The 25339-nt window shown below is 55.1% G+C and overlaps 1 protein-coding gene across 1 annotated transcript in view; it reads left to right on the top strand.

The window, feature by feature from the left end:
• The first annotated feature begins 14465 nt into the window (after nt 1–14465).
• The window catches only part of ANO1 (anoctamin 1), a 205658-nt gene continuing 194784 nt past the window's right edge, over nt 14466–25339 (top strand). The window contains exons 1-2 of the mRNA XM_032282524.1: nt 14466–14624; nt 14670–14691. Of these exons, the coding sequence (XP_032138415.1) occupies nt 14598–14624; nt 14670–14691 (49 nt within the window). The 5' untranslated portion in view covers nt 14466–14597. The remainder of the gene's footprint in view (nt 14625–14669; nt 14692–25339) is intronic.

The raw sequence follows: 25339 nt of genomic DNA, 5'->3' as shown, positions 1-25339 counted from the left end.
AGACAGAGACACACACAGAGGGAGACAGAGACACACACAGAGGGAGACAGAGACACACACAGAGGAGACAGAGACACACATAGAGGAGACAGAGACACACAGAGGAGACAGAGACACACACAGAGGAGACAGAGACACACACATAGGAGACAGAGAGATAGAAACAGGAACAGCCAGAGAAAAGGAGAGACAGGAGAGAGACAGAGCGAGCTAGCCGGGGAAGTCCAGAGCCCTTCCAGGGAGCATGTCCCGGATGGGGAAGCAGGAGAGGGACAGCGTCATCTTCACTGAGAATTCAGCGCTGGAAAACAGTAGCTTGCAGAGGAAGCAGGGCCTTCTGGACCGTGGGAGTGGCGTGTGTGAAGCCCAGGTGGTTTGTCTCGGTGGCAAGGGGTTCCCCCGTAAAAGAGGGCCGTGGTTAGGGTCGGGAAGGAAAGTGCAGGACGGGCTGGAGCCCACGCAGAGTGGAACGGACTGTGTCCTGCGGGATGAGGGGTTCCTGACACCATCAGCTGGGCAGAGCAGGTGGCGCAGGAACGAGCTGAGGGGCCTGAGTCCTGGTGGAGGGAAGGGCCAGCTGCTCCACTCTCCGGGGCAGAGGAGAGCCGGGACGGAGCAGAGACCTCGGCACCCCGCCTGTCACAGGACGCCCAGGCAGCCAGGTGGCCTCCCATGCTGCAGATGAATGGATGCGTTTGCTGGAGAGACGTTCATAAGCAAAGAGCCTCGGAAGACAGCAGATGAAAATCGGGCCTCGCCGGCTCCGCAGTGTGCAGGGCCCAGCGCTGCATGAAAACGCAGGGTCCCTCGTTCACAACACAGGGAAAAGCAGCGTGGCCAAGGCGCACAGCACACAGCTGCTTCTCGCGTCGGCAGCCCCTTCTTGGCTTCTTAGGATGCTTTCTGCTTGCCCTTACTGTTGCTGTAGGGCAAGGTAAACGCTTTAAATGACTGCCATGCGACTTAGCATGCTCGTGTTTACCTCGCAAGGGGCAACTAGGAGAGCACTGAACGTGGAATCACGGAAATTACACCATTCGGTCTCAAGCTCACACACACCTAGGTATTATTATTACTGAGACACAGTCTCACCCTGTCACCCAGGCTGAAGTGCAGTGGCGCAATCTCAACTCACTGTAACCTCCGCCTCCCGGATTCGAGCGATTCTCCTGCTTCAGCCTCCCAAGTAGCCGGGACTGCAGGTGCCTACCACTAAGCCTGGTCAATTGATTTTGTATTTTTAGTAGAGATGGGGGTCTCATCACCTTGGCCAGGTTGGTCTCGAACTCCTGGCCTCGAGTGATCCGCCCACTTCAGCTTCCCAAAGTGCTGGGATGCCAGGCGTGAGGCACTGCGCCCGGCTTCCCGTGTGTTTAGATTCTGCAGGAGCAGCGGGAACACAGCAGCACGCCACTCGGCTGTTTTTGTTTGACTTCTCTCCTGTTCCCTCTAGGTCGCCATTTCCAGGGGGAGGGACCGGCTAGCAGGAAGAAATGACCGGATGGCCTGCTTGGTCACCCGTGCTTCTTAGCACTCTGTGGCCTTCTTCTGTGAATTCTGGCTTGAGTGGAATGCGTGGTCGAGGGGCTGTTAGGGCCCCGTGCACTCAGCCTGCGCACACTGTGTCCTCACCGTGGGCCTCCCTGAACGCCCGGCATCGTGGGTGCCTCGGACTCTGGGCTTCTGGGTGTTTGCGCCGTGGATGCCGTCTGCAAATGGGCGGCCGTGGAGGGTGAATGTCTTTGCGCACCTGTGGCCTCGACTCTCGTGCCCTCTCTGACAGCCCCCATTCAAACACACGCGGTCAATGACCAAGGAAGAACTTGCAGAGCTGAAACCAGGCTCAGGGCCTGTCTGCGGCGGGGCTGTGTGGGCTGCAGGGGTCCCACGCCTGTGAGGCTCTGAAATCAGCCACTCTTCTCCTTACCTCTTGGGACATTCTGGTCTGTGTGCAAAGCCAGTGGGCCTGCCTGAGATGGGCACGCCTTTGCATCCTAAATAGGTCACAAATCCTATAAATGATACGTTCCTCCCGTAATGAGTACAGCTACTTCCCATTGGGGTGAAATTAGGGGCACAGATTTAATTTAACGTCTTTCTTTTTCTCTTTCACATCAAGGTTTCTAGACCTAGTCGGTTCTTATTTTGATTTCAAACCCCTGAAGAGCAGGAGGAGAGCCGGCCACATCTCCAGCAAGCTTTGGTATGGGGCAGAGGGCGGAGATGGGCGAGGGGGAGGAGGAAAAGGGAAAGCCAGGGCCGGGCACCGTGGTTCACGCCTGCAATCCCAGCACTTTGGGAGGCAGAGGCGGGTGGATCACCTGAGGCCAGGAGTTCGAGACCAGTCTGCCCAACATGGTGAAACTCCATCTCTGCTAAAAATACAAAAATTAGCCCCACGTGGTGGCTCACACCTGTAATCCCAGCAACTCAGGGGGCTAAGCCGGGAGAATGGCTTGAACCTCGGAGGCGAAAGTTGCAGTGAGCCGACATCATGCCACCGCACTCCAGCCTGGGTGACAGTGAGACTCTGTCTCAAATAAAAAAAGGGAAGCGAGAACAGGGCACAGCAAACAACTCGTTGGCAGAGGCAGGCACTTGGTGAGAGAGCAGGGGGCAGGCACAGGCTGGTCTGTGTGGGGCAGGAGGTCCCGGCGGAGACGTGTGGGGAGGGTCTACAGAAGCCCAGACACACTTGGGCCAGGGTCAGGCAAGGCGAGGCCAGTCCGTGCCCACCAGGACGAATGTGGGCGCTGCCAGTTCCTCCGCGGCGCCTCCTTCGCACCCCATTTTTAACAGGGAGAAGTCAAAGCTGTCGCACACACCAGCATGTGGCTCGTGCGCCCTGGCGTTTGCAGATGCCTGCATCGGCGGGCAGGCAGCCCCGGCACGGCTTACGGCATTTATTTATCCTTTCAGCCTTAATGCATGAGCTTCCTGAGAAGAGGCTGAAGGCTGAGGGCCGGTGCATTCCTGGACGCCGGCATCACAGCTGAGGACCGGGCGAGAGCTGAAGGCACGGCTGTCACCAGGAGACAAATCGGTCTACTCCAGAAGGAGCCAGCTCTGCCACCTCTGACCCCTGGAACAGCTCAGGGGTGGAGCGGGGTGCAGAAGGAGACGTGAATGTCCAGGCGCCTGTGCCCAGCGGGACAGCCTCCTCTGTCTTCCTCCCCAGATGCTTCCCACACTGTCTCCTGTTTTCACCACGGCCCTAGGAGGGACCAGGGACAGCTGACGTTCACCAAGGGATGCCCAGCCACCTTCTGGCACATTGAAACTCACAAAAACCTCTCTGCTGCACAGCAGCCCTGGGAAGGAGTCGCCCTTATTGCCCCATTTTACAGATGGGAAAACCAAGTCTAATCGGTGAGGAAAGCAGGGTGTGAGCCAGGCTGCCGGCCCAGGCAGTCAGAGCAGCAGCCTCCTCCTGGTGTTGGGCACCTCCGTCCCCACCTTACAGGCCGGGGGCACACAGCTGGCAGTGACTGGGAAGGAGCCGCACCTGGGTCTGTCTGGAGCCAAAGCCAGGACTCCTTCCCCCAAACCAGACGGCCAAGGAGGCGTGGCCCCTAAGAGCACAATGAGGAAGGGGTGACCGCGCACTCCCCTCCACTTTGCCCAGCAGACCAGGCCCCAAACTCCCCCTTCTTCCTGCACCCAGCCCCGCATGGCAGTGCCAGGGTGCTCTGTCCCTTCAGCTGCTGCTGGTTCCAATGGCGCCTACCCCAGCCTCCAGGGCAGCTCAGATTTCCACAATTCCTGTGTTTCTCAGGGTGCTTCTGAATGCAGGTGGCAGAAACCTCACTAAAGCTTAGGGAAGGGAACAATGAGGGCACGTTGCTGAGAAGTTCCGAGGACCGCTGACCCAGGCCCAGCAGAGCCAGGCGAGGAATCTGCCTCCCTTCAGGGCTTGGCTCCCCCTGTGCTATCCCCAAGGGGTGGCTGAGATGCCACCAGCAGCTCTGGGTTGTGTCACCAGAGTCCAGCCAAATGCCCAGGGCTGACTCTCACTGGGCCAGCCTGGGTCCCACAGCCGTCCCTGGACCTAGCACTGTGGCCCAGGGCTTCCAGAGCTTCCAGGCCTGGCCTGGGTCACGGGCCTGCCCTGCCGCTGGAGACAGAGGTTGGCACATCCTGGGCCTCATGAGTGGGGGGAGAGAGGGCGGCCCCAGGGAACCCAGGGCCAGGACGCAGAGGCAGGACCATGAAGCCTCAGCGTACTGTCTGCTGCCCACTACAGACACGGAGGGCTGGGAAGGACACAGGACACACGTGCACCCCCAGTGTCCCCGGCCAGCGAGCTCAGTGCCAGCTAGCCAACATCTGCTTTCCCTTGAGACTCAGCACATCACAGCCTTCACCATCCACTGGAATCAGAGAATCTGCAAGGAAAACCTTTTCCTGAAGGTTTCCTGGGCAAGACCTAGGCAGTGCCCACAGTGCAAACCAGCAGTGTCTCCTGTGAGACTCAGAGTAGACAACAATGCTTCTCTTCACGTTCTTCTCCAAAGACGAGCTCAGCTCTCCTTACCCAGCCTTCCCCACCCTTCCCCTAAATGGCTGCTGCTTGTGGGATGAGTCCTCAGTTTCCCCAAATCTAAAAGAGATTTTTAAAAATGCAGAAAAATTCCCACAACATAAAATTCGCATGTTAGCCATTTTAACATGCACAGTTCAGTGGCACTGACTGCATCCACAAAGCTGTGTAACCATCACCAGCATTCCAGAACATTCCATCACCCCCCCAACAAAACTCCATACCCTTTAGCAGTCACTCGCCATTCTCCCTCCCCTGCCTCGGACAAACACGAACCCATCTTGTGACTCTATGAGTTTGCCTGTTCTGGGCATTTCCTGTAAATGGAGTCATGTAATTGACAATCTTTTGCGACTGGCTTCTTCGACTTGCCCAGTGGCTGGGAGGTTCAACCACACTGCAGCCCGTGTCGGTGCGTCATTCCTTTTTGTGGCTGAATAACATCCGACCCTGTGGATGGACCACACTTTGTTTGTTATTTCTCTGTTCAGTCAGTCAAATTTATACATATATATATATATATATATATATATATATATTATTGCACTTTAGGTTCTGGGGTGCATGTGCAGAACATGCAGGATTGTTGCATAGGTAAATAGGCGGCAAAGTGGTTTGCTGCCCCCATCTCCCCATCACCTATATCTGGCATTTCTCCCCATGTTATCCCTCCCCAACCTCCCTACCCACCTATGTCCCTCCCCTAGTCCCCCCCAACAGACCCCAGTGTGTGAGGCTCCCCTCCATGTGTCCATGTGTTCTCATTGTTCAACACCCGCCTATGAGTGAGAACATGGGATGTTTGATTTTCTGTTCTTGTGTCAGTTTGCTGAGAATGATGGTTTCCAGATTCATCCATGTCCCTACAATGGACACAAACTCATCCTTTTTATGGCTGCATAGTATTCCATGGTGTATATATGCCACGTTTTCCTTGCCCAATCTATCATCAATGGGCATTTGGGTTGGTTCCAGGTATTTGCTGTTGTAAACAGGGCCGCAATGAACATACGTGTGCACGTGTCTTTATAATAGAACAATTTATAATCCTTTGGCTATATACCCAGTAATGGGATTGCTGGGTGGATGGACCACAGGTGGCTTCTCTGTCCGTCTGTCAATGCACTCATGAGTTGCTTCTACTTTTGCCTGCTCTGAGTGGTGCCACCATGAACTCTCACGTGGCGGCTTCGGTTTGAACGTCTAATGAGGCATCTAATGGGACTCCTGCCTGTCTTCGATTCTGTTGGGCAGACACTTGGGAGTGGAATATCTGGGTCATAAGGTAACTCTATGTTTAACTTTTTGAGGAAGCACCAATCTGCCTTCCACAGTGGATGCACTGTCTGACATCCCCCAAAAAGGCATCTGAAACGCCTCCCTTGCAGAGCTGCTGGGGAGACTGTCGGCAACGGGCAAAGCCTCTGCACTTTGCATCTAACAGACAGTGGAGAGTGGCCGAGGGGTGGTCGGACTGCTGTGCAGGCACCCATCTAGGCTCAGGCTCAGCTCTGCACTCCCGGGCTGCACTCTCTCAAGCCAGTTACCCAACCTCTCCGAGCCTCGGTTTCCTCGTCTGTTCTATAGGGCTGCTGTTAGGGCTGAATGAGCATGCGAGGTGCCCACATCAGCTCTGGCCCACCGCCAGTGCTCCCCAAGCCTTGACTCTCTGCATTCTTCCCAGAGTGCTCAGCACCAGGGATTCCTCTCTCTCTTTCACGGTCTCTTACCTCGTCCTGCCCCTTTGGTGACCAGCACCAGCCCCTTGCAGAGAGGTCATGCAGCTTGCCCAGGCCACACGGCAGCCCCAAACTGTGACCAGGTCCGCCGCTACCTCCTTCCCCTTCCGGGCTCAGCCTCCTGAGCCAACACGGCAGCAGAAACCGGAGCTCCAACGTGGCGCTTAGAGAGAGTGTTTAATGCCCATAAAATCCGAGGAACTCAATAATCCCAAATAAGGTCTCCTATGCATTCCCCCAGGATCCCAGCCCAGAAGGCAGAACTCGAAACAGTCTTAGAAGGGGAAAAACACCACACTTCAAGTTTTCTCCAGTCTCAGTATAACACGGCTACAATGGTATCTCTAGGTTCAAACAAAAGCATCTAATGGGATGCCTGCCAAACCCCGCTAGCTCCAGGCATTTTTGCAGACAATTCAAAATAACCACATAATGCGTAGGAAAATGATAAGCAGGGTTCAAGTTTAATGGGCAGAAAGAAAGCCACTATTCTCAGTTAGGGGAGGGGTTTCTGGAAAAGGAGCAACTCTCAGATCAGGTGCTTGGACAAGGAGAGCCTCTCTACTTAATCACTGAATGACCAGGACTTTTTTAAGTTTCCAAAGAGATGTTTCTGGACGCACAACATCCTCATCTCCAGCCCAGCCAGGTGTAAGCTCTGCTCTCCCCAGGGGGGCAGGGGTGTCAGGACTGGTGGGGGTGGGGGCCTTCCGGCCTCGCCAGACTCAGACACCCCACAGCCTCTCAACACTGACACCAGCCTGGAAGATCCAAATCCGGGTCCTAGTGCCACCCCTTCACCAACAGGTGATTTTGGTCAGTTGCATAAATTTCTCCAGGTGTCAGTTTTCTTACCAGCTAGATGGGTGTAAGTGGGTGTCAGCACCAAATGAGAACTTGAGGTTTGTAAAAGAAGGGCCGGGCAACCTTTGAAGCTTTAGGAAGCGTCCGCTGTCCAGCATCTGTATCATCACCAAGGTCACCTCCTGAAGATCTGACAGAGGCAGGTGCCCAGGCCCCAGAGGAGGCAGCTCGGCATGCCAGGGTGGGGCTGCCTCCGGAGCCCTCTGGTCCCTGCCACTGCTCACCTGGCCCCAGCCCTGGCCCAGGCTTTTCACTTGTTTCGTCGTGACAGCATACCCCGGAATAGGGACCCAAGCATCACCTTATTCCACAGATGAGGAAACCAGATAAGGAAGTGAATAACCTCTCCAGAATCACACAGCTCACAAGGAACACAGCAAGAATGGGAGCTGGCCAGTTCACCACCCTGCCCTTGACACAAGTGGGTCAGCCCAGCCCCATCCACAGAGGAGGAAGAGGCAGAGCTGGTCTCGCCAGGGGCTGGAGCCAGCAGCTGAGCCCCCAGGAGGTGTTCCCAGCCCAGAGGTGAGGCCCTGGCAGGCTTCTTCCCCAGCAGTGAGGCTGCTTCCGGGTGAACCTCCACAGCCCATGTTTCACCCTTCCCAGAGCAGGTGGTGAAGGCAGAGCTGTCTGCTTACCTGGCCATCACCCACTGTGGCCCAGCAGATGGGGTTCTGGGGAAATGAACAAGGCTTGGACACTGGAGCAGTCAGGGTGGCACCTGAACGGCTGCTCCAGGCCCTGCCAGATTGTCATTCACTGAGGGTTCCCTTTTCTCCCAGGAAAAATGCCAAACTCCTCCCTGTGGCCTATAGGGTCCTGCATAGGGGACCCCGTGCCCTCTCTCTCTCCCTTACTGCAGCCACGCTGGGCGGCTTCCTTCAGAGTGCTAATGGGTCAGTCTCCTTCCAGCCACAGGGCCTTTGCACCTGCTATTTCTTCTGCCTGGAATTCCCGTCGCCTCTTTGCCTCGCTAAGTCATTGAGTCCTTCCAGTTCCAGCAACAGCTCCTTTCTCTGGTATCACAAGTCAAGTAGTGGCCCCCAAAAGACACGTTCAAGTCCTAGCTTCTAGTCACTGTGAATATCACCTTATTTGGAAATAGGTCTTTTCGGATGTCAGTAAGATAAGGACTATGAAATGAGATCACCCTGGATAAGGGTGGGCCTCCCTCCAGCAACGACTGCCCTTGTAAGAGACAGACAAGGAGAAGGCTTGGAGGGAGACGCGCGGGGAAGGCCGCTTGACACCGGAGGCAGATTAGACCTGCGCGTCTGCAAACCTAGACGGCTGGGGATTGCCTGCTGCCCCCAGAAGCTGGAGCGTGGCCTGGAACAGAGCTTCTAGAAGGAACCCACCCTGCCAGCACCTTGATTTTGACCGTCTGGTCTTCAGAACTGTTTAAACCGCCCCGTTTGTTGTGCTTTTCATGAGAGCCACAAGACGTGGCTGCACTGGGAGACTGCCCTATGGTGACCAGTCACCTGGTTTTCCAGGATGAAGGGGGATCTCTGAGATGTGAGACTCTCAGCGCTAAGACCAGGATGGTCCCAGGCAGAGTGGGATGGTTGGTCCCCGTAGCCTGCCCTTCTGGCCACCGAGTTTATAACAGACCCCCATTTCACACACCCACAGCTCTGTGGGCGTCTTTGTGGTGCTTGTGGTCCTTACAATTAATTGGCTCATTCTTCCATAATTACTCACACTGTAGTGGTCCTCACTAGAAAGTGAGCTCCTCAAAGCAAGCTCCTTGCCCGTGCCCGCCCCTCACTGCCTAGTACAGCACTGTGGAGCTCAGGGGCTCAGGGAAGCTTTACGGAATGAACGAATAAGACCAGATCTCCCGGATCCCAGGGGCAGACCCAGGGTAGAGGAGGATGTCCCAAGGTATGCAGTTGGTGCTCAGCTCTGGAAATCGCTTCGTGGTAGGGGGAGCTGGCCAATGACCATCAGGCTACAAGGGAGGTGGTGAGCACCACGTCACTGAAAGCAATTCAGTAGAGGCTGGTGTGGGGGGGTGTCGCTGGCGTAGCCCATGCTGGGCGGAGCTGCAATCAGCTCTCTCTAGAGTGGCCTCAGGTCCCAGGATTCTGTAAGGGTTCCACTCTGAATGCTGAACACAGGGAGGGACGATTGGCCTGGGGTGGGGAGCACAGTGCAGGAGGGCGTGGGGAGGGCTGGACGGCCAGAGAGCAGAGAGCAAGGACACGGAATGTGACAGCGGGCTCAAAGGCATCAATGCCGGGAGGGGCCAAAGACGCTGAATAATAGTTCAAGCTGGACCCCCTGTGAAGGTGAGGAGCTGGCAGCAGAGGGTTAACTCACTTGTCCTTTGCCCTGGAAATCAGATCTGGGGTCCTGACCTCACATTTGCAGGGCTCTTCATAGTTCCCAAAGCGCTTTCATGCACTGTCCTAGGCAAATGGGAGCTTGTTCATTTTCCATGTAAAAATCCCAGGGTAGGCCCTGCACGGCGGCTCAAGCCTATAATCCCAGCACTTTGGGAGGCTGAGGTGGGCAGATCAGCTGAGGTCAGGAGTTCAAGATCAGCCTGGCCAATGTGGTGAAACCTCATCTGTACTAAAAATACAAAAATTAGCTGGGTGTGGTGGCACACACCTGTAATCCCAGCTACTCTGGAGGCTGAGACAGGAGAATTGCTTGAATCCAGGAGGCAGAGGTTGCAGTGGGCTGAGATCTCATCACTGTGCTCTAGCCTGGGCAACAGAGAGAGACTCTGTCAAAAAAAAAAAAAAAAACAGCGTTCATGGATGAGGATGGGTGTGCCCAGTTTCAGACACAGACTTCTCACATTTTGCCACCCTGTGTTGTGAAGCCTTCATACTCAAAGAGCTTCATGGCTTCATGATCCAAAATGGCTGCTGTTGCTCCAGCCATTGCTGTCCTGCCTCAGCCAGTAGGCAGGGGGAGAGGAAAAGGGAAGGGCGTGCCCCTTTCTTTAGGATACTTCCTGAAAGCTGCATTCTCGTGTGCCGTTATAATGGACTATAAGTGAAATAATAGGGAATTTTGGAAAATTTAGGTGGCCTTTTCTCATTTAATATATTAATCAATTCCACCATGAATTTAGCACCACTGGCCTCTATGCAATACAAATTAATCATAAGAATTTCTCACTGCAGCACTCCAAGGCAGGTCCCAGCAAGCCTACTTTACAGATGAGGAAACAGAGGCTAAGAGAGAGCTGACTTGCTTGTGGCCCCCACCTGCGGACATGGCCAGACTGAAGCCTGAGCCATGAAGCTGGCGGATGCAGACCCCAACTCCACCCTGCCCATTGCTTTGTGAGATGCTTTGTGAGTCTCCTGCCCTATCCCTGCCACCCAGTGAGTCATGGCCCCTTGTACTTCCTCTTCCCTTCCTGTGATTCACACTGTCCCCCGCCCCTGGGGCAGTGGTCCGGTCCATTCCAGATTGTCCCTCAGAGTAAACGCCTAGGGATGGAGAGTGGCATCTGAGCCCGCAGAGACCCCCATGACAGCTCTGACTGGCTTTGAGGAGAAAGGCCCTCAGCGATAGACCGCGCCACCAGCAGATGGTCACCAGCGATGGCCATTTTTCCATGGGGCTGGCCTCTCACAGAGAGGCACAAGGGATTTTCCTTTGCCTGCACCCACGGGCTCAGGCAACTGGCCCCACAGGGAACGTGCACGAGGCCCTCACTGGGCAGCCTCCTGGGCAGACAGCTGCTCCTGGTGGGGAAGGAGAGTCCTCTGCTTGGCTCCCAATGGGCCATCCTAGGCTCAAGCCCCAGGGGCTCAGCAGGACAGCCCCTCCAGTGGAAACACATCATCCCCTCCTCTACGCAATGAGCTCTGTCCAGGATGCATGGCAAAGTGGCGCGCCCTGAGCCTGACGGTCTCACTGTCCCTTGTCCTGCTCAGATTGTGCATTCCCTAAACACCAGAAAATCCCAGAGACACCTGCCTTCCCTGAGGCCCGCTCCACTCTGAGACACTCAGCTTTGCTCTATAAAATCTGTGTAAACTGGCCAGGCACGGTGGCTCACGCCTGCAATCCCAACTCTTTGGAAGACCAAGGCAGGAGGATCGCTTGAGCCTAGGAGTTCGAGGCCAGTCTGAGCAACACAGTGAGAACCCATCTCTATAAACAAGTTTTAAAAATTAGCCAGGTGTCATGGTATACTCCTGCAGTCCCCACTACTGGGGAGGCTGGGGTGGGAAGACCCCTTGAGCCCAGGAGATTGAGGCTGCAGTGAGCTATGATGGCACCACTGCACTCCAGACTGGGCGACAGAGCAAGACCCTGTCTCAAAAAAAAAAATTGAGGAATAACAAGGAGGAGGAGGAGAAGGAGGAAAAAAATCTGTGTAAGTTACCTGCACATTGCACCCCAGAAAAAATACCCACAAGGCTCTTCTGACACCTATTCTGGTTCTGCAAAATCTTCCAGGGGTCCTGGGATCCAGATCCTTCGCTTCCTCAGTGCAGACAGCACCCCACACTGCGTGCATGAAAAATGAACAAAAACCTCATCAGACCCTGGGAGCTCCATCCGCATGGGGGCCCGGAAGACAGCGGCACCCACACCCCCCTGCTGCCTGGCCCACAAGGACGCAGAATTAATCGCTTCTCACAAAGTCAAAGGCAAAGAGGCCTCCGCAAGTGATAGGTTGGCTCTGTGACCAAATAAGGCAATATTACATTTCACTGTTTATAGCAGGGCCTGGGCCGGGTGGCTCGGAGGGCACTGGGAAGAAATTCAGCTCTCGCTGAGGCTCCGATTCCAACATCCAATAACTCTGTCCAAGGCCAATTACCATTTCCTTACAGAAACAACCATGTGTCATTTTTTAAATACACACTAAAACCAGAGAGGTGACCCGGGCTCAGCCCCGGGCCGTCGGATCTCTTGAGTGGCAGAGTCTGGCTTTGAATGTCCACGTCCATGATTTAGAGGTGGGGAGAGCCCCTGAAAATTTATTCCAGGGCTTGAGTGAAAGCAGAGGCGTTTCTTAAAGGGCAGATTTCAGAGCTCCATTTGTGAGGTGCCTTTTTCTACCCTGAGAATTTATTGCAAACTTTTCTTCACAAATAAGACCTGTTGCTGCTGCGGCTAAGAGCCCTGGGCAACCTTTCTGTCCCGACAGTATTTATAAAATGAGAGCCACAGTTGGCAGCGTGGAGATTTAGTGATTGGCATTAATAATAAGACAAGTGTAAATGTTTAAAACCCATTAGGAGGCTTTAAATGCTAAACACAGCTTCAACTAGCTGGCGTTTGCACCCTGCCTGGGGACTAGTCTGACCTCCAGCTAAGAAAATTCTAAGTCCAGGGGGAGTCCTAGCAGCTTCAGCAAAACTCAGTGCAGTCTGTGTAGACCATGTTTGCAGAGCCGCAATGAGGGCATAGATTTACAAAATGGAGCAGCATCAATCTCACCTTCAAAATAGGCTTTTACCTCTCCCATGAGACCCCAGGCACTTCCCCAGGCACCGCATGGGGTTGGGGACTGCGTCTACTTTGACCTGTGCTCTCCCTACCTTGGCACCCTTTCCAGAACCTTTGGGTGCTCAGGAGAGTTTCTCTCTGAAAGGGAGAATGAGGAAATGAGTGAAATGTATTATTGCACCTTTGGCCAATGACAGGTTCTAATTTGCCTCCCTCGAATCTCAGTTCATATAGGATGGATCCACAGCGGCCTGGAAAGCCAAGCAGATTACAGTTCTTGAACCCAGAGTGGACCTTGGGCAGCAAATCTGTCCCCGCCTGTCCTACCTGCCACCCCTGACAGTCACCTTTCTAGCTCAGAGCTGCCCCCAGCCCCTGGGGGGGCCTCCCACACCCTGTACCAGGTGAGTAGCGTGTGTGCAGGGTGGCCGTGCTGTCACCACTGTCACTGTTGCTAGGGCTCTGCCATCCCTGCGTCTGTGATGATGGTGGGCTGTCAGGCAGAGCAGAAGGCCCATGGGGGCAACGTGGGGCAGAGCCCCTTGGCCATACCTGGCTACTGCTGCCTTAAACCCACCACCTGAAAATACAATGCACCTTCCCAGATGACCAATAATACCAGGGACCCAGACGACCAGTAATACTGGGGACCTTGGCGACCAGTAATACCGGGGACCCGGACAGCCGATAATACCGGGGACCCAGAAGATCGATAATACCAGGGACCCAGTGTGACTTTTTTTTTTTTTTTGGAGACAGTCTTGCTCTTTTCACCCAGGCTGAAGTGCAGTGACACAGTCTCCACTCACTGCAACATCCGCCTTCTGGGTTCAAGTGATTCTCTTGCCTCAGCTCCCAAGTAGCTGAGACTGCAGGCACCCACCACCACATCCAGTTAATTTTGTATTTTCAGTAGAAGCGGGATTTCACCACGTTGGCCAGGCTGGTCTCGAACTCCTGACCTCAGACGATCCATCCACCTCGGCCTCTCAAAATGCTGGGATTACAGGCATGAGCCACTGTGCCAGCCCACAGTATGACTTCTTAAGAGAGTTCATCACTGGACGTGAGACCCACCCGGAGCAAGCCTCTGGCCTGCACTGACCTTGACCAAGTCACGTGACATCATCTCATCATTCATCCAACAGAAATTCACCCAGCACCGGCCACATGCTGATGCATCAGCACGCACACCGGGCCGGGATCCCTGGCCTGCTGAGATACAACCCCACGAAACGAAAATCAGCCAACATTTACTGAGCACCTGCTGTGTGCTGGGACGCCATGCTCAGCATTCTACAGGGGCTACCTCATTTAATCCTCAAGCTAGCCCTGAGAAGCAGGTGCGGCTGTGACCCCCGTGTAACCATTGAGGAAACAGAGACCCCAAAGAAAGAAAGAATATGTTTTTTTCCTGGCTCCTCACAGGCTCTGCTGCTACACAGCCCTCCCCAGGCCTTGCCTCGCTGCGAGATGGAGAGGCACAGCTCTTCACGGCAGCGTTGGCGGGAATATCCAAAAAAGGTTAAGCCTGGCACTGTGTGGGGAACAGAGGGGGTGCTCAGGGAAGGGCAGCAGGGTGACCCCGCAATGGACCACCGCTGCTCAGGGGGCTAATGCGGGCTGTGAAATGGGGCCGTCTGCAAACCTGGCTTTTCAAAGCTGAAGCCATACCATGGAGGGAGAGAGGGTCCTTGGCACTGACCCCAGCTGCCCACAGCTAAGTGGTCCCGGGACACCCATGACCATGGGCGCGGCTGAAGGAGGCCCTGCCCTTGGGGGTCCGTTGGCATCCGGGAGATGTGTTTATGGGGAATGATTAACCCACACGCGCCACCTGGCTTTGAGCCCTCTTGCCCTGCTGACTCATTTTGCAAATTCCGCTTGCCCTGGGAGCGGCCCCGGCCACGCCGCCTCACCTGAGATTCCAGCAGCGGAGGTGTTGCCTAGCCAGGTGGGTGGCCCCGGCATTCGGACCTGCTACTGAGAAGCCTGAGGCCAGCACGTGGGAGGCAAGTGGGATGGAGGACACAGCGATGGAGGAGCCGGCGATGGAGGACACAGCGATGCAGGACACAGCGATGGAGGAGACCGCGCTGGACCCTCTGCTGGCCGGTAAGGAGGTGGCAGGGGCCTCAGGGTGAGAACTGGGGGACAAGGGGAGCGTCACTTGCTGTCAGCCCTGTCCAGGCAGGACACCCAGTCTGTCCCTCTGGGACCCTGCAGAGGGGATGGGGGGACCCAGAGAGCAGACATCTAAGCAGTGCCCCCACCCTGCCCAGTTGGGTGAGGGCAAGAGAGGTGCCCCCAAGGTGGGCAGGGCCTAACAGTGGGTGGGTTGCTGCAGGCACCTTCTCGGATGGCAAACAACCCCTCCTAAGGACAATAATCACACACCCCAGAGCTGCTCAGCCTCAGTCCTGGTGACCCTGCAGGGGGACAATTCTTTGTCTTGGGGGAGTTCTGGGAACTGGGGAATGCTTACAGCATCCCTGGCCTCCACGCAGTAGGGGCCGGTGCACCCCCACCCTCTGTTGTGGCAACCCAAAAATGTCTCCAGACACTGCCCAATGCCCCCTGAGGGCACCGTCGACCTGCCCCCTGTAGACACGCACTGCCCGTATCTCGCATTGGCAAGGCATCAGCTCCGAGTGTAGCCTTCAGCCACGATGCACCTGAGCCTGGTCAGGTCCTAGGAGGTTGGTCCGATGCTGGTGATGACTTGAGGCTTTGGGGCCAGGCCCCCTGCATTCCGTCTCAGACTTCTTGTTCAGCAGCCGGGCCACCTAGAGCAAGGTGCCTCCCCTCTCTCTGCCTTTGTTTACTCATCAGTAAGCGGGGCGAATAGCGGCATCCACCCCAAAGGACTCTGGAGTAGGGAAGGTACATACGTTAAAACATGTCACGGACTCTAAGCATAGGGCCTGGCACCTGCTGAATGCTGGCATGGCCCTGTTCTACTCAAGAGGAAAGCTGGGACCCAGAGACATCCAGTCACTTGCCCGAGGGCCACACAACTGGTCCAGTGAGGGCTGTGAGGGACTCTAGATGTCCCTCTGCAGAGCTTCTGTGCAGAGAGGGGACATTGCAAAGGGAGGCTGGGAATTCAGAGACCCGGCCCCAGCCCGAGGCCTGCCCTGTTCTCTGTGTGGACTTGGGCAGCTCACTCCCCTCTCTGGGCCTGGGTCCCTGTGGGATGACAGATTCCATTTTAAGCAACACTCGTGGAGGGACTGCTGTGTCTGGCACTGATCTTGTCTTAGAGGGCTTCTGCTCAGTGGAGGTGGGGTGTCTGAGGGCTGTCCTGGCATCAGGGATTGACTGGGGGACTTTGAATTTACAGTGTATCCATCCGACCAGCCCCATCCTTCATCCCAAGGTTTATCTAGTGAATGAATGAATGGATGGATGAATGAACAAATGAGGAAACTGACCAACTTTCCCTGGCCCTGCGGGAACTCGGGAACACTGGCTGGGATGTCCTCTCCTGTAGAACAAAGCAGGAAGAGGAGGCCATATTTGGTGCCTCCCTGAGCAAGGCTTGAGTCTGGGGTGGTGGGGGGTGGGGGGCTACCTTCCCAGAGACCACTTGGGCCAAAGCAGGAATGGCCCCCGGGAATGACCCTCTCCCTCTGGGGCCCTCTTCTGCAACAAGTTCCAAAGGCAGAGGCAGACGGAGTGAGCATTTGTGAAAATGAGCAAATTAGCTGGAAAAGAACTGATTTTTATTTTTGGTTTGTTCTCAACGTGTCAGAGTTGAGACAGAGGGAGGAGGAATGTGAATTAAGCAATAAAGTGTTTACCAAGGAGCCCTTGAATGACTCCAGGGTTCTGCCAAAGTTCCGTGATCCCTGAATCCGATTGTCCAAGGACCCATTTCCTCCTCGGTGGCCCCTGAGGGCCATGCTGGGATGCGGGGACGTGGCGGGATCGCTCTGCCATTCCTCAGGCAGGGTGCCTTCCCAGGTGGTCTGAGCCAGTCACCTAGAGGGCACGAGCACTTGTACCTCCAAGGGCAGAGGGGGCTCAGAGGCCAGCCTCCATCCACCTCTCCCTCTTGGACAGGATTTCTGTCCAGGAGCAACAGGAAATGGTACTCCTATGCCAACTACATAGCCCCTGGACTTTGGACCCAGCCTTCAGTGTGTGCTGGCAGCACAGGGCTGTCCCTTGAGGGACCTCCCTGGCAGGACCCCTTGTGCTGCTGGAAGCGGCACCCTCCAGCCTTCACTCCTTTGTCACTAAACTCTCGGCTCTCAGAGCCCGGATTACAGCTCCGACCCCTCCAGAGAGGAGCAGTTAGATACGTGACAGTCAGTCACACTCTAGTGTAAACGGAGCCGCCGGGGCCTTTCCTGGTGGCTGCTGCCTGAGTGGAAATGGGATTCCTTCAGGATGCTGGACAGCCACGGGGCTGCAAGGGCTGCGGGGCCACAGGGAGGGTCCCGGACAGGGGCTGGAGTGCACGGCCACCCATGGGAAGCTGTGCCCCTTCTCCTGCTGTCACCAAAGCCCCGGGGATTCTCCTTTGGGCCATGGGTAGTCTTCCTCCAAGGCAAAGGCTGAGAAGGGTGATAGGAGAACCACAGGATTTGGTCTGAGATTCGGCTGGATCCCCGTGCTGGGATGGACCTGGGGAAATCTGGGGAGTCCCTCTGCACTCAGCTCCCTCTTCCAGAAAAACGGGAATGAGACTCCTGGAAGGACCGGAGTCAAGTGGCCCCGCTTTCTCTGGTGATGTTCACCATCTGATGCTGGAGATGGGAGAGGCATCTTTCTCTGGCTATTGCCCCCTGTCTCTTTAGACTGGGAACCTGAGCGTCCAGCTCTCGCAGGAAAGGGCGTCTCTCCTCTCAAGAGAAGTTGTGAAATGCGGCCTTAGGATCTTGGGGAAAAGAGAAAGAGGCAGTCTGGGAACCTCAAGAGCCCTGGATGCAGGGGCAGGATGGACCGTGTCCCTCCCCATCAACCAGAGCAGGTGTCCCCCGTGGTGGGAGGGGGCTGCAATTGCAGGGGTGAGGGTGCAGCACTCTAGGAGCTGCAGAGAGAATCCTGCTGACCAGAAATGCAGATGAATAGGAAGAGAGGAAGCGGAGGGCCAGGGAGGGAAGGCTGGGGAAGCTCTTTCTCCTGAGCAGAGCCCAAGGAGGTGAGGCTCCATATCGGAAGCCCAAGCAGAACCCGGGGGCTGCAGTGAGCACCGCTGTCCAGAGCCCCGCGCCGTGCTTCGATCCCAGCCCCAGCCTTGGCCTCAAGGGAAGGGTTTTCTCAGAGCCAGGGGGAGCTGCAGCCCCCGGGGCCTGGAGCTGGGCTGACAGCACCGTGGTGTTGGCCTTCCAAGTGTCACCAGCCCCATCGATCAGGCCTCCTGGGAACGTTATGCTGGGAAAGGTTCATGAGCCACAGTCCTGACCAGCACTCGGGGGGCAGAGGCTGTTTGCTTTAGCAACGACTTCACACAGGCCTGAAGCGAAATGTTTACGTAAGAGGAACTCTCTGAGCTTGGGAAGGTCACTCCCCTTCTCTGGGACTATCTGCTCATCTCTGTCATGAGGAGAGAGGAGTTCAAAAGTGACCTTGCAGGGAATGGGGACGCAGGGAATGGGGACCCAGGGAAGGCCTCCGCTGATTCTGCAGTGAGCGGCAGAAATGCCATCTTTAAAAGGGTGAAAGTTCATTTCCCTCACATGAGGTGAGTCAAGAGGTGGGCATTCCAGGATTCCAAGGCTGGTGGGGGCCTCATGCACTCGTCAGAGACCCCGGGTTCTCCCAGGCTGCCCTCCTATGCTCAGTATGGACATCCACCCTGTGGCCCAAGATGGCTGCTGGGGGTCAATCCATCACATATGCGTTCCAGCCAGCAGGAAAGAGAAAGGGCGAAGAGGGGCACTCTCCCTTCTCGGAAGTTGCCTACTGGCCTGGACATAGTCCACGGCCACACCTGGCTGCAAAGAGCAGGACATGCAGTTTTGTTCTGGGTTGTCACAGGTCAGGTAAAAACTAGGCAATCTCTTACTGAGAAAAAGGCCAAGAATAAATATTGGGGGTGGGGAGGAGAACTGTCGTCTGTGATCCAGGTTGAGGACGGAATTCCTAGTCCCTGTGCTGGTTGGCCACCAACTAGCTAGAGACCTGGGGTTTCACTTTGTCCCTCTGAGCCTCAGTTTCCTCGTCTGTAAAAGGGGACAATTGGTCCCCCTGGTCCCCGGGTCCTCTCCAGTCTAGACCACGTGTGACTCTATGTTCCACACAATTCGCCTCATGGAGCTTTCTAGACTTGAAGCTCTGCTCGGACGGGGACTTTTGTGTGCTCTGTTCTCTGCTGTGTCCTAGAACGGGGCCTGGGACGTGGTCTGTGTGTTTGCTGAGCGGCTGAATGATGGTCGGTGTTTTGACAGGTGGAATTTGTATAAAGAGGCCACTTGCTGTTGCTCCCATCTTTAAAAAAGAGAAACTTTTTTAAAGTTTCTAAAAAAAAAAAAACAAAACTTTTCCTTTTTTCTGTTTCTTTCTACTCCTCCTTCTCCCTGTCTTCCTTCTTCTTTTTTCTTTTTTTAGATACTCAGCCTTTTCCTCCCTGGCTGCCTCCCTGCCTTGCTTCCCAGAACATAGATTTGGGTTGCTGGAGGAGGCTGAGTGACAGAATCAAAGCCCCCCCTCACTTTCAGAGCTCCAGGCCTGGGGAGGCCTGAGGCTAATGCTGGATGAGCTTTGACGCCCAGTGCCGGTGGCCTCTCCATGTGCGCCTGTCACTCTCACCTCTCACGTCTGCCAGAAAGGTGACTTACTCCATCCTCACCTACTTTGCTGAGAACCAAACAGACACTGACTGCTTCCGGAAGTGAGTCCCATTGCAAAGAAAAGTGAAGGCGAGGCTGGGCACAGTGGCCCGCGCCTGTAATCCTAGCACTTTGGGAAACCGTGGCGGCAGGATCGCTTGAGGTCAGAAGTTTGAGACCAGCCTGGCCAATACAGCGAGACCCTGTCTCTACTGAAAAAAAAAAAGAAATACAAAAATTAGTTGGAAATCACTTGAACCCGGGAGGCAGAGGTTGCAGTGAGCCAAGATCATGGTACTGCACTCCAGCCTGGGTGACTGAGCGACACTCTCTCTCAAAAACAAAACTGTGAAGGCGAAATCAGAGAAACCAGCATGCCAGGGTGTTTGACCACCAGGCTATGGTTGAAGATGCCGGCATAACGTTATCTCGGCCTAAAACGTGCAGTGTGAGCCGTGTGTGGCTAGACTGCTTTTGAAATGAGTGTTCAGTCATTTGGGTACACAGCTCAGTCCTGCAGGTCAGGAGCGCTGGCACCACTCAGTTATGAGACAGCCACCTCGTAGACAACAGAGCGCCTCATTTCCTGGGAAGGGTTTCCAGGCGTGCACCTGCTGTGTAGCTTTTCCTTTGAAAACTGGAAAGCGCTATAATTAACCTCGTATGTATCATCTTCCTGGAGCTGTGAAACAATTTGCCACCCATTGGATTTTGTGGTTATTGCTTTCACTGTATTTTGATATAAAGACGCTATATCAACCTTTGCCTGGAGACATGGCTCACAAATCTACGAGAACTCCAGGTCCTCACCCTGACAGAGACGGCACACCTAAGAGGGCTCAGCATGTCGTGTAGGCAACAGCCAGCTGCCCTCAGAGCTTCTGCATGGCCAAGATGTTCTTCCCCAGATCAACTGGAGGATGTTCTGGGGAAGAACATGGAGACCTGGGGTTTCACTTCTTCCCTCTGAGCTTCAGTTTCCTCGTCTGTAAAAGGGGACAGTTGGTCCCCCTGGTCCCCGGGTCCTCTCCAGTCTAGACCACGTGTGACTCTATGTTCCACACAATTCACCTCATGGAGCTTTCTAGACTTGAAGCTCTGCTCGGACGGGGACTTTTGTGTGCTCTGTTCTCTGCCGTGTCCTAGAGCGGGGCCTGGGACGTGGTCTGTGTGTTTGCTGAGCGGCTGAATGATGGTCGGTGTTTTGACAGGTGGAATTTGTATAAAGAGGCCACTTGCTGTTGCTGTCTTCTTTAGGAAAGAGAAACTTTTAAAAAGTTTCTTTTAAAAAAAATGTTTCTTTTTTTCTTTTTCTTTTTACTCCTCCTTCTCCCTGTCTTCCTTCTCCTTTTTTCTTTTTTAGATACTCAGCCTTTTCCTCCACTCAGGAGGCTGCCACTCAGACCTCCACACACCCACCCTCAGCGGGACCCTCCCCGGCCCTCTCTGGCAACTTGCTCATTCCCCTCACCCTGCTTTGTTTTTCTTCAAAACTCCCTCATTATCTGGCATGATATATTTGCTTATTCCATTACCCCCCCCCAAAAATATGATTTTCGTAAGTGCAGAGACTTTTTCAAAAAAATCACTGTATCCTCAGCACTTAGACCTGCGTCCGAGGGACCGGAGGTGCTCCAGGAAATGCTGACTGGCTGACATCGTCCACTTTTCTGAACATTTTCCACTGGCCCTGAAAGACCCTGTTAAACAGGAAAAAAGCTTTCACTCCGTCCGTCTTGGGATTCTAGGGAGTTGCCCTTCTCGGGTGGCGCGAGGCATCATAGCGCGCCTTCTACGTCACTGCAGGCCTTTACATTCCTTCTTGTTCCAAGAAAGTTGTAAGGTAGCTTACCAAAATGCTTTTAATTCCTCAAAAAAAGGAGGACAATTTGGAAGTTCACAAGGAAAAATGAGGCACAGGGAAAACAGGGTTCAGAACATCAGATATTAAAAATAGTATTTAAGGCCAGGCGCAGTGGCTCGCACCTGTATTCCCAGCACTTTGGGAGGCCAAGGTAGGTGGATCACTTGAGTTCAGGAGTTTGAGACCAGATATGGCCAACATGGCGAAACCTCATCTCTACTAAAAATACAAAAAATTAGCCGGGTGTGGTGGTGGGTGCCTGTAATCCCAGCTACTCAGGAGGCTGAGGCAGGAGAATCGCTTGAACCCAGGAGGCAGAGGTTGCGGTGAGCTGAGATCGTACCACAGCACTCCAGCCTCGGAGACAGAGCCAGACTTCGTCTCAAAAATAATAATAATAATAATATTTAATTAACACTTAGAGATGTTACTATGGGCAAGACACAGGCTGCTCCACCTGGTTTTGGTCACATGTTCTCCATGACAAACTGACAAACCTTGGGCTAGGTACTGTCATGAATGTCCATTTTACAGATGAGGAAACTGAGGCACAGAAAGGAAAAGGCATCTGCCCAAGATGACTGAGCTGGTCCAAGGTATGAAGCGGAAGTCTCTTGGCCAGGAGAACCTCATGCTCTTGGCCCTGACACCTGGACATAGGGATGGAGGACCCACCTGTGGGTGGCCTGGAGCCCTAAGCACTGCTCAGGGCACCTCCCCACATTGTCCTTGAGCTTCCCAGCAGCCAGTTCTAGGAGGGAAACAGGAGCTCTTCTACAATTTATGGTGCCGGTGAAATCTGGCCACACCTGTGGCTCAGAAGGAAGATGCCGAGACCAGCAGCCCTCGGGGCAGGAGTGAGCTCTGCTCTCTGTGGGTCAGGATTCCCAGCTGCAAGCAATGGGATTGGGGTCTGGCTGTCATCTGAAAAAGACTAGGGTGGAAAGCCCCGGGGGGCAGCCATGAAGGCGGCCTGGGAGCGGCTGGAGCTGGAGGGGCCGGTGTCCCACCCCACACTGCTGCGGGACAGCCCCGTCCCTGCAGGTGGCTACCGTGGCCACTGGTGGCACCAAGGGATCCTAACATGCTCTCTCCGGGCCAGAGGCTGAGCCTCTTACGGGCTCATCTGATTGGCCAAGCCTGGGTCCCACGTCCATGTTGTCCTGTTGGTCCAGCTGCCTGGGAAATGGAGCCGTGGTCTCCCTCCCCACTCCCTGCAGTGGGCTCTGTACCCATCAAGCTGATACCAGTGGGGGATCCCCCAAATGGAAGGAGAGTTTGGTGCTGGACAGCCCCCTCTCCAAAATGACAACCGCCTACCACACCCTCCCGGAGGGATCCCCGGACGACAGATGCCCATGGGCCCACTAGGAACCACAGGCTCTCATCGTCTTTGAAGTGGGGGGTGAGGGGACGGCCACCTTTCTGTGGAAAGGAGGATTCTAACCTGAGGGAGCTGAGCGAGCTCCTGAGGGCCAGCCCCGGAGCCCCCTTCAGGGGCCATTTGGGCTCTTTCTAGCACACAAGGTCGTGGGCAGTTAGGGCAGCAGAGGGACACCCCCTCACTTGTTCCCGGGAAATGTGCAAACCTTCCTTTCGGGGTTTATCCCTCTCTCCACTGGTGGCTGTGGGACTCTGGCTCTGGGCTCTGCTCTCCAGGACAAACTTCCACAAAGCAGCCTCCCTGGTCTCGTGAAGGCTGGCACCGCCTGGCAGGCGGTTTAACCCACATTTTAGCACAGCTGGCCCGGAATCCTGTTGACTGCAGGAGCGTGGCAGCTGAACTTCGTTTTGGTTTGTGGCGTTGCACACATAGTTGGAGACAAAATACGTACCATGCTATGCTGAGACCCTCAGCACCCCCAGCGCTGCCCTTGGCCTGGCTGTGCTCTGCCCCCTGGGGTGGGGAAGCACTGGCCTTCAGGGACGGTGCCCACCTGTCCCCATCACACGCTGGGCCATGGACGCACTGCTGACTTCCCTTCACCTGGCCGTGTCTCTGTGAATATTCCTTTCAGTAAATCCTATCTTGGGTTAAGTCACGTCCCCTTACATTCCTGTTAGAGGCCTAATGTCCAGGACCTCAGCACGTGACTCTATCAAGTTAAAACGAGGCTGTTAAGGTGGGCCCCGATTCAATCTGACTGGCCCCTTCTAAGAAGACGAGATTAGGACACACACTGAGAAGTGACCTCGTGAGGACACAGGGAGACGGTGGCTGTCTGCAGGCCAAGGAGAGAGGCCTCGGCAGGAGTCAGCCTTGCGATGCCTTGACCTTGGACTCCAGCCTCCAGCCTCTGAGACCATGTCTGGTTTACACCACCCTGTCTGCGGCATCTGGTGGGTAAGATGAATGTGGAACCCCCGTGGAGAGAGTCATCTTGCCTGCCAGGCCCTGACCTCACATGCCATGACAATGACATGACAGCTAAGAATGTCAGGGCTTGAAAGGGGTCAAGCCTGGTGTTCGCCGTGTCCCTGGCAAGGGTGAGTTTCATGTTCATCCCCCCAGGAGATGACTGTTCCAGGGGGCTGCCGTCATTCTGGAAGATGGATGAGAATTCTGCTGAGGGTCTCGTGGTGACGAAGCCAAGCCCAGGCAGTCTGAGGCACGCCCAGTCCCTTCTGCCTCTCTAAGCATGAGAGAGCTCATTTTGTAGAGCAGGGGGGCGGCCAACCAGCTTGCCAGAAAAGGTATGAAATCCTTTAGGGCGAAGTTAAAAGAGGGCGGCCAGGTGTAACCCCCCAGCTGTCACCCAATTTGTCTCACCAACCCTGGCTGGGGTAACCAGGTGAGTCCTGTTCTGTGTGCACCGTCACAGCCAGAAGGTCCAGTCCACTCCAGCGGTCCCAGCCACCACACTCGAAGACCACGGAAATAGTCCCCATTCTGTCAGCAGTTAGATGTCCCAGACCGTGAAACGTGGTCACGGACGGAAAAGTCCTGCCCAGAGCCCCAAGATCCCGGCTTGCAGTGAGGGCCTGAGCACCCGGGCGTACCGCTGAGAGAGCGGCAGGCTGAGAGATCCATGTGTGAGTGGGCGGGAGGCAAGGTGACCCTTTCAAAAAGAGATGGCCCCCAACCCTCCCAACCTGCAGAGCTGACAAAGAACAGGCCATCAGCTACTGTGGAAGTGCGGCCCGTACCACTGAGGGCTGGGCATTGCCTGGATCCTTCCCTCAGTGAGAGATCTTTAGATCAAATGAGTCATGTGGGGGACATTGCCCATCCCTGCCGGGGTGGCCTGGGGACACGGACAGACCCACTGATTTCAAGGACAATGCAGCCAGCTCCTCACCGGGGCAGTCCCCCAGAGGACTGCAGCCTGAGGCTTTGTGCGCAGAGGCCCAGCGCCCTGAAGACGGGGGCGGAGGCGGTGGCTGCTCTGAGTGCTTTGGAGAGATCTGAGGTTGGGTTTAGCTTCTCCTTCTCAGATTCCCTGCAGACGACTGGGAATGCATTATCTCCCCTCTCCAGAGCAGGCTTTTGTGAATGGCTCTCTCTTGAGGGGCTGTCATGTGTATACTGTGGCTGAGAGGTGGTCAAGGAAAGCTTCCCAAAGGGACACTCGAGGAGGGTTTCTGAGAGCAGAGACAGGGCCAGCATCCCCGGGCAGCTCAGCCCGGTGTTTTCTTTCCCTGGGAACCGGCATCCCCTAAACCCACGTGAAACCAGAGGGCGGGACCCGGGGACAAACGCTGCTCTGTGGTGCAAAGGAATGCGCGTGACCCTGAGCTGTGCTGTCCTGGTTTCTGGGAGGGGGCGGCATTTGGAACCACTCAGTGGGCCATTCCCCCAGGCTGCCGTCTCGGGTCCGATGAAAAAAGCAAGTGTTTTTATTGGCAGAGCACCTCCGGGAGGGCCCAGCTCTAGAAGTAGATGGACTGGGTGCCTGCAGGCTACTTTCTGTGTTTTTTCTCAGCTTTTGATTTTTGGTTTTCTTGAGACAGGTCTCACTCCCGGTTGCCTAGGCCAGAGTGCAGTGGCACGATCTCGGCTCACTGCAGCCTTGAACTCCAGGCTCAGGTGATCCCCCCACCTCAGCCTCCCGAGTAGCTGGGACTTCAGGTGTGTGCCACCACACCCAGCTAATTTTTGCATTTTTTGTAGAGATGGGGG

Source organism: Sapajus apella, unplaced genomic scaffold (assembly GCF_009761245.1).
Source record: "Sapajus apella isolate SASKATOON/1434 unplaced genomic scaffold, GSC_monkey_1.0 scaffold14, whole genome shotgun sequence".
NCBI classification, from domain to species: domain Eukaryota; kingdom Metazoa; phylum Chordata; class Mammalia; order Primates; family Cebidae; genus Sapajus; species Sapajus apella.
This window is presented reverse-complemented; position numbering and strand designations above follow the sequence as displayed.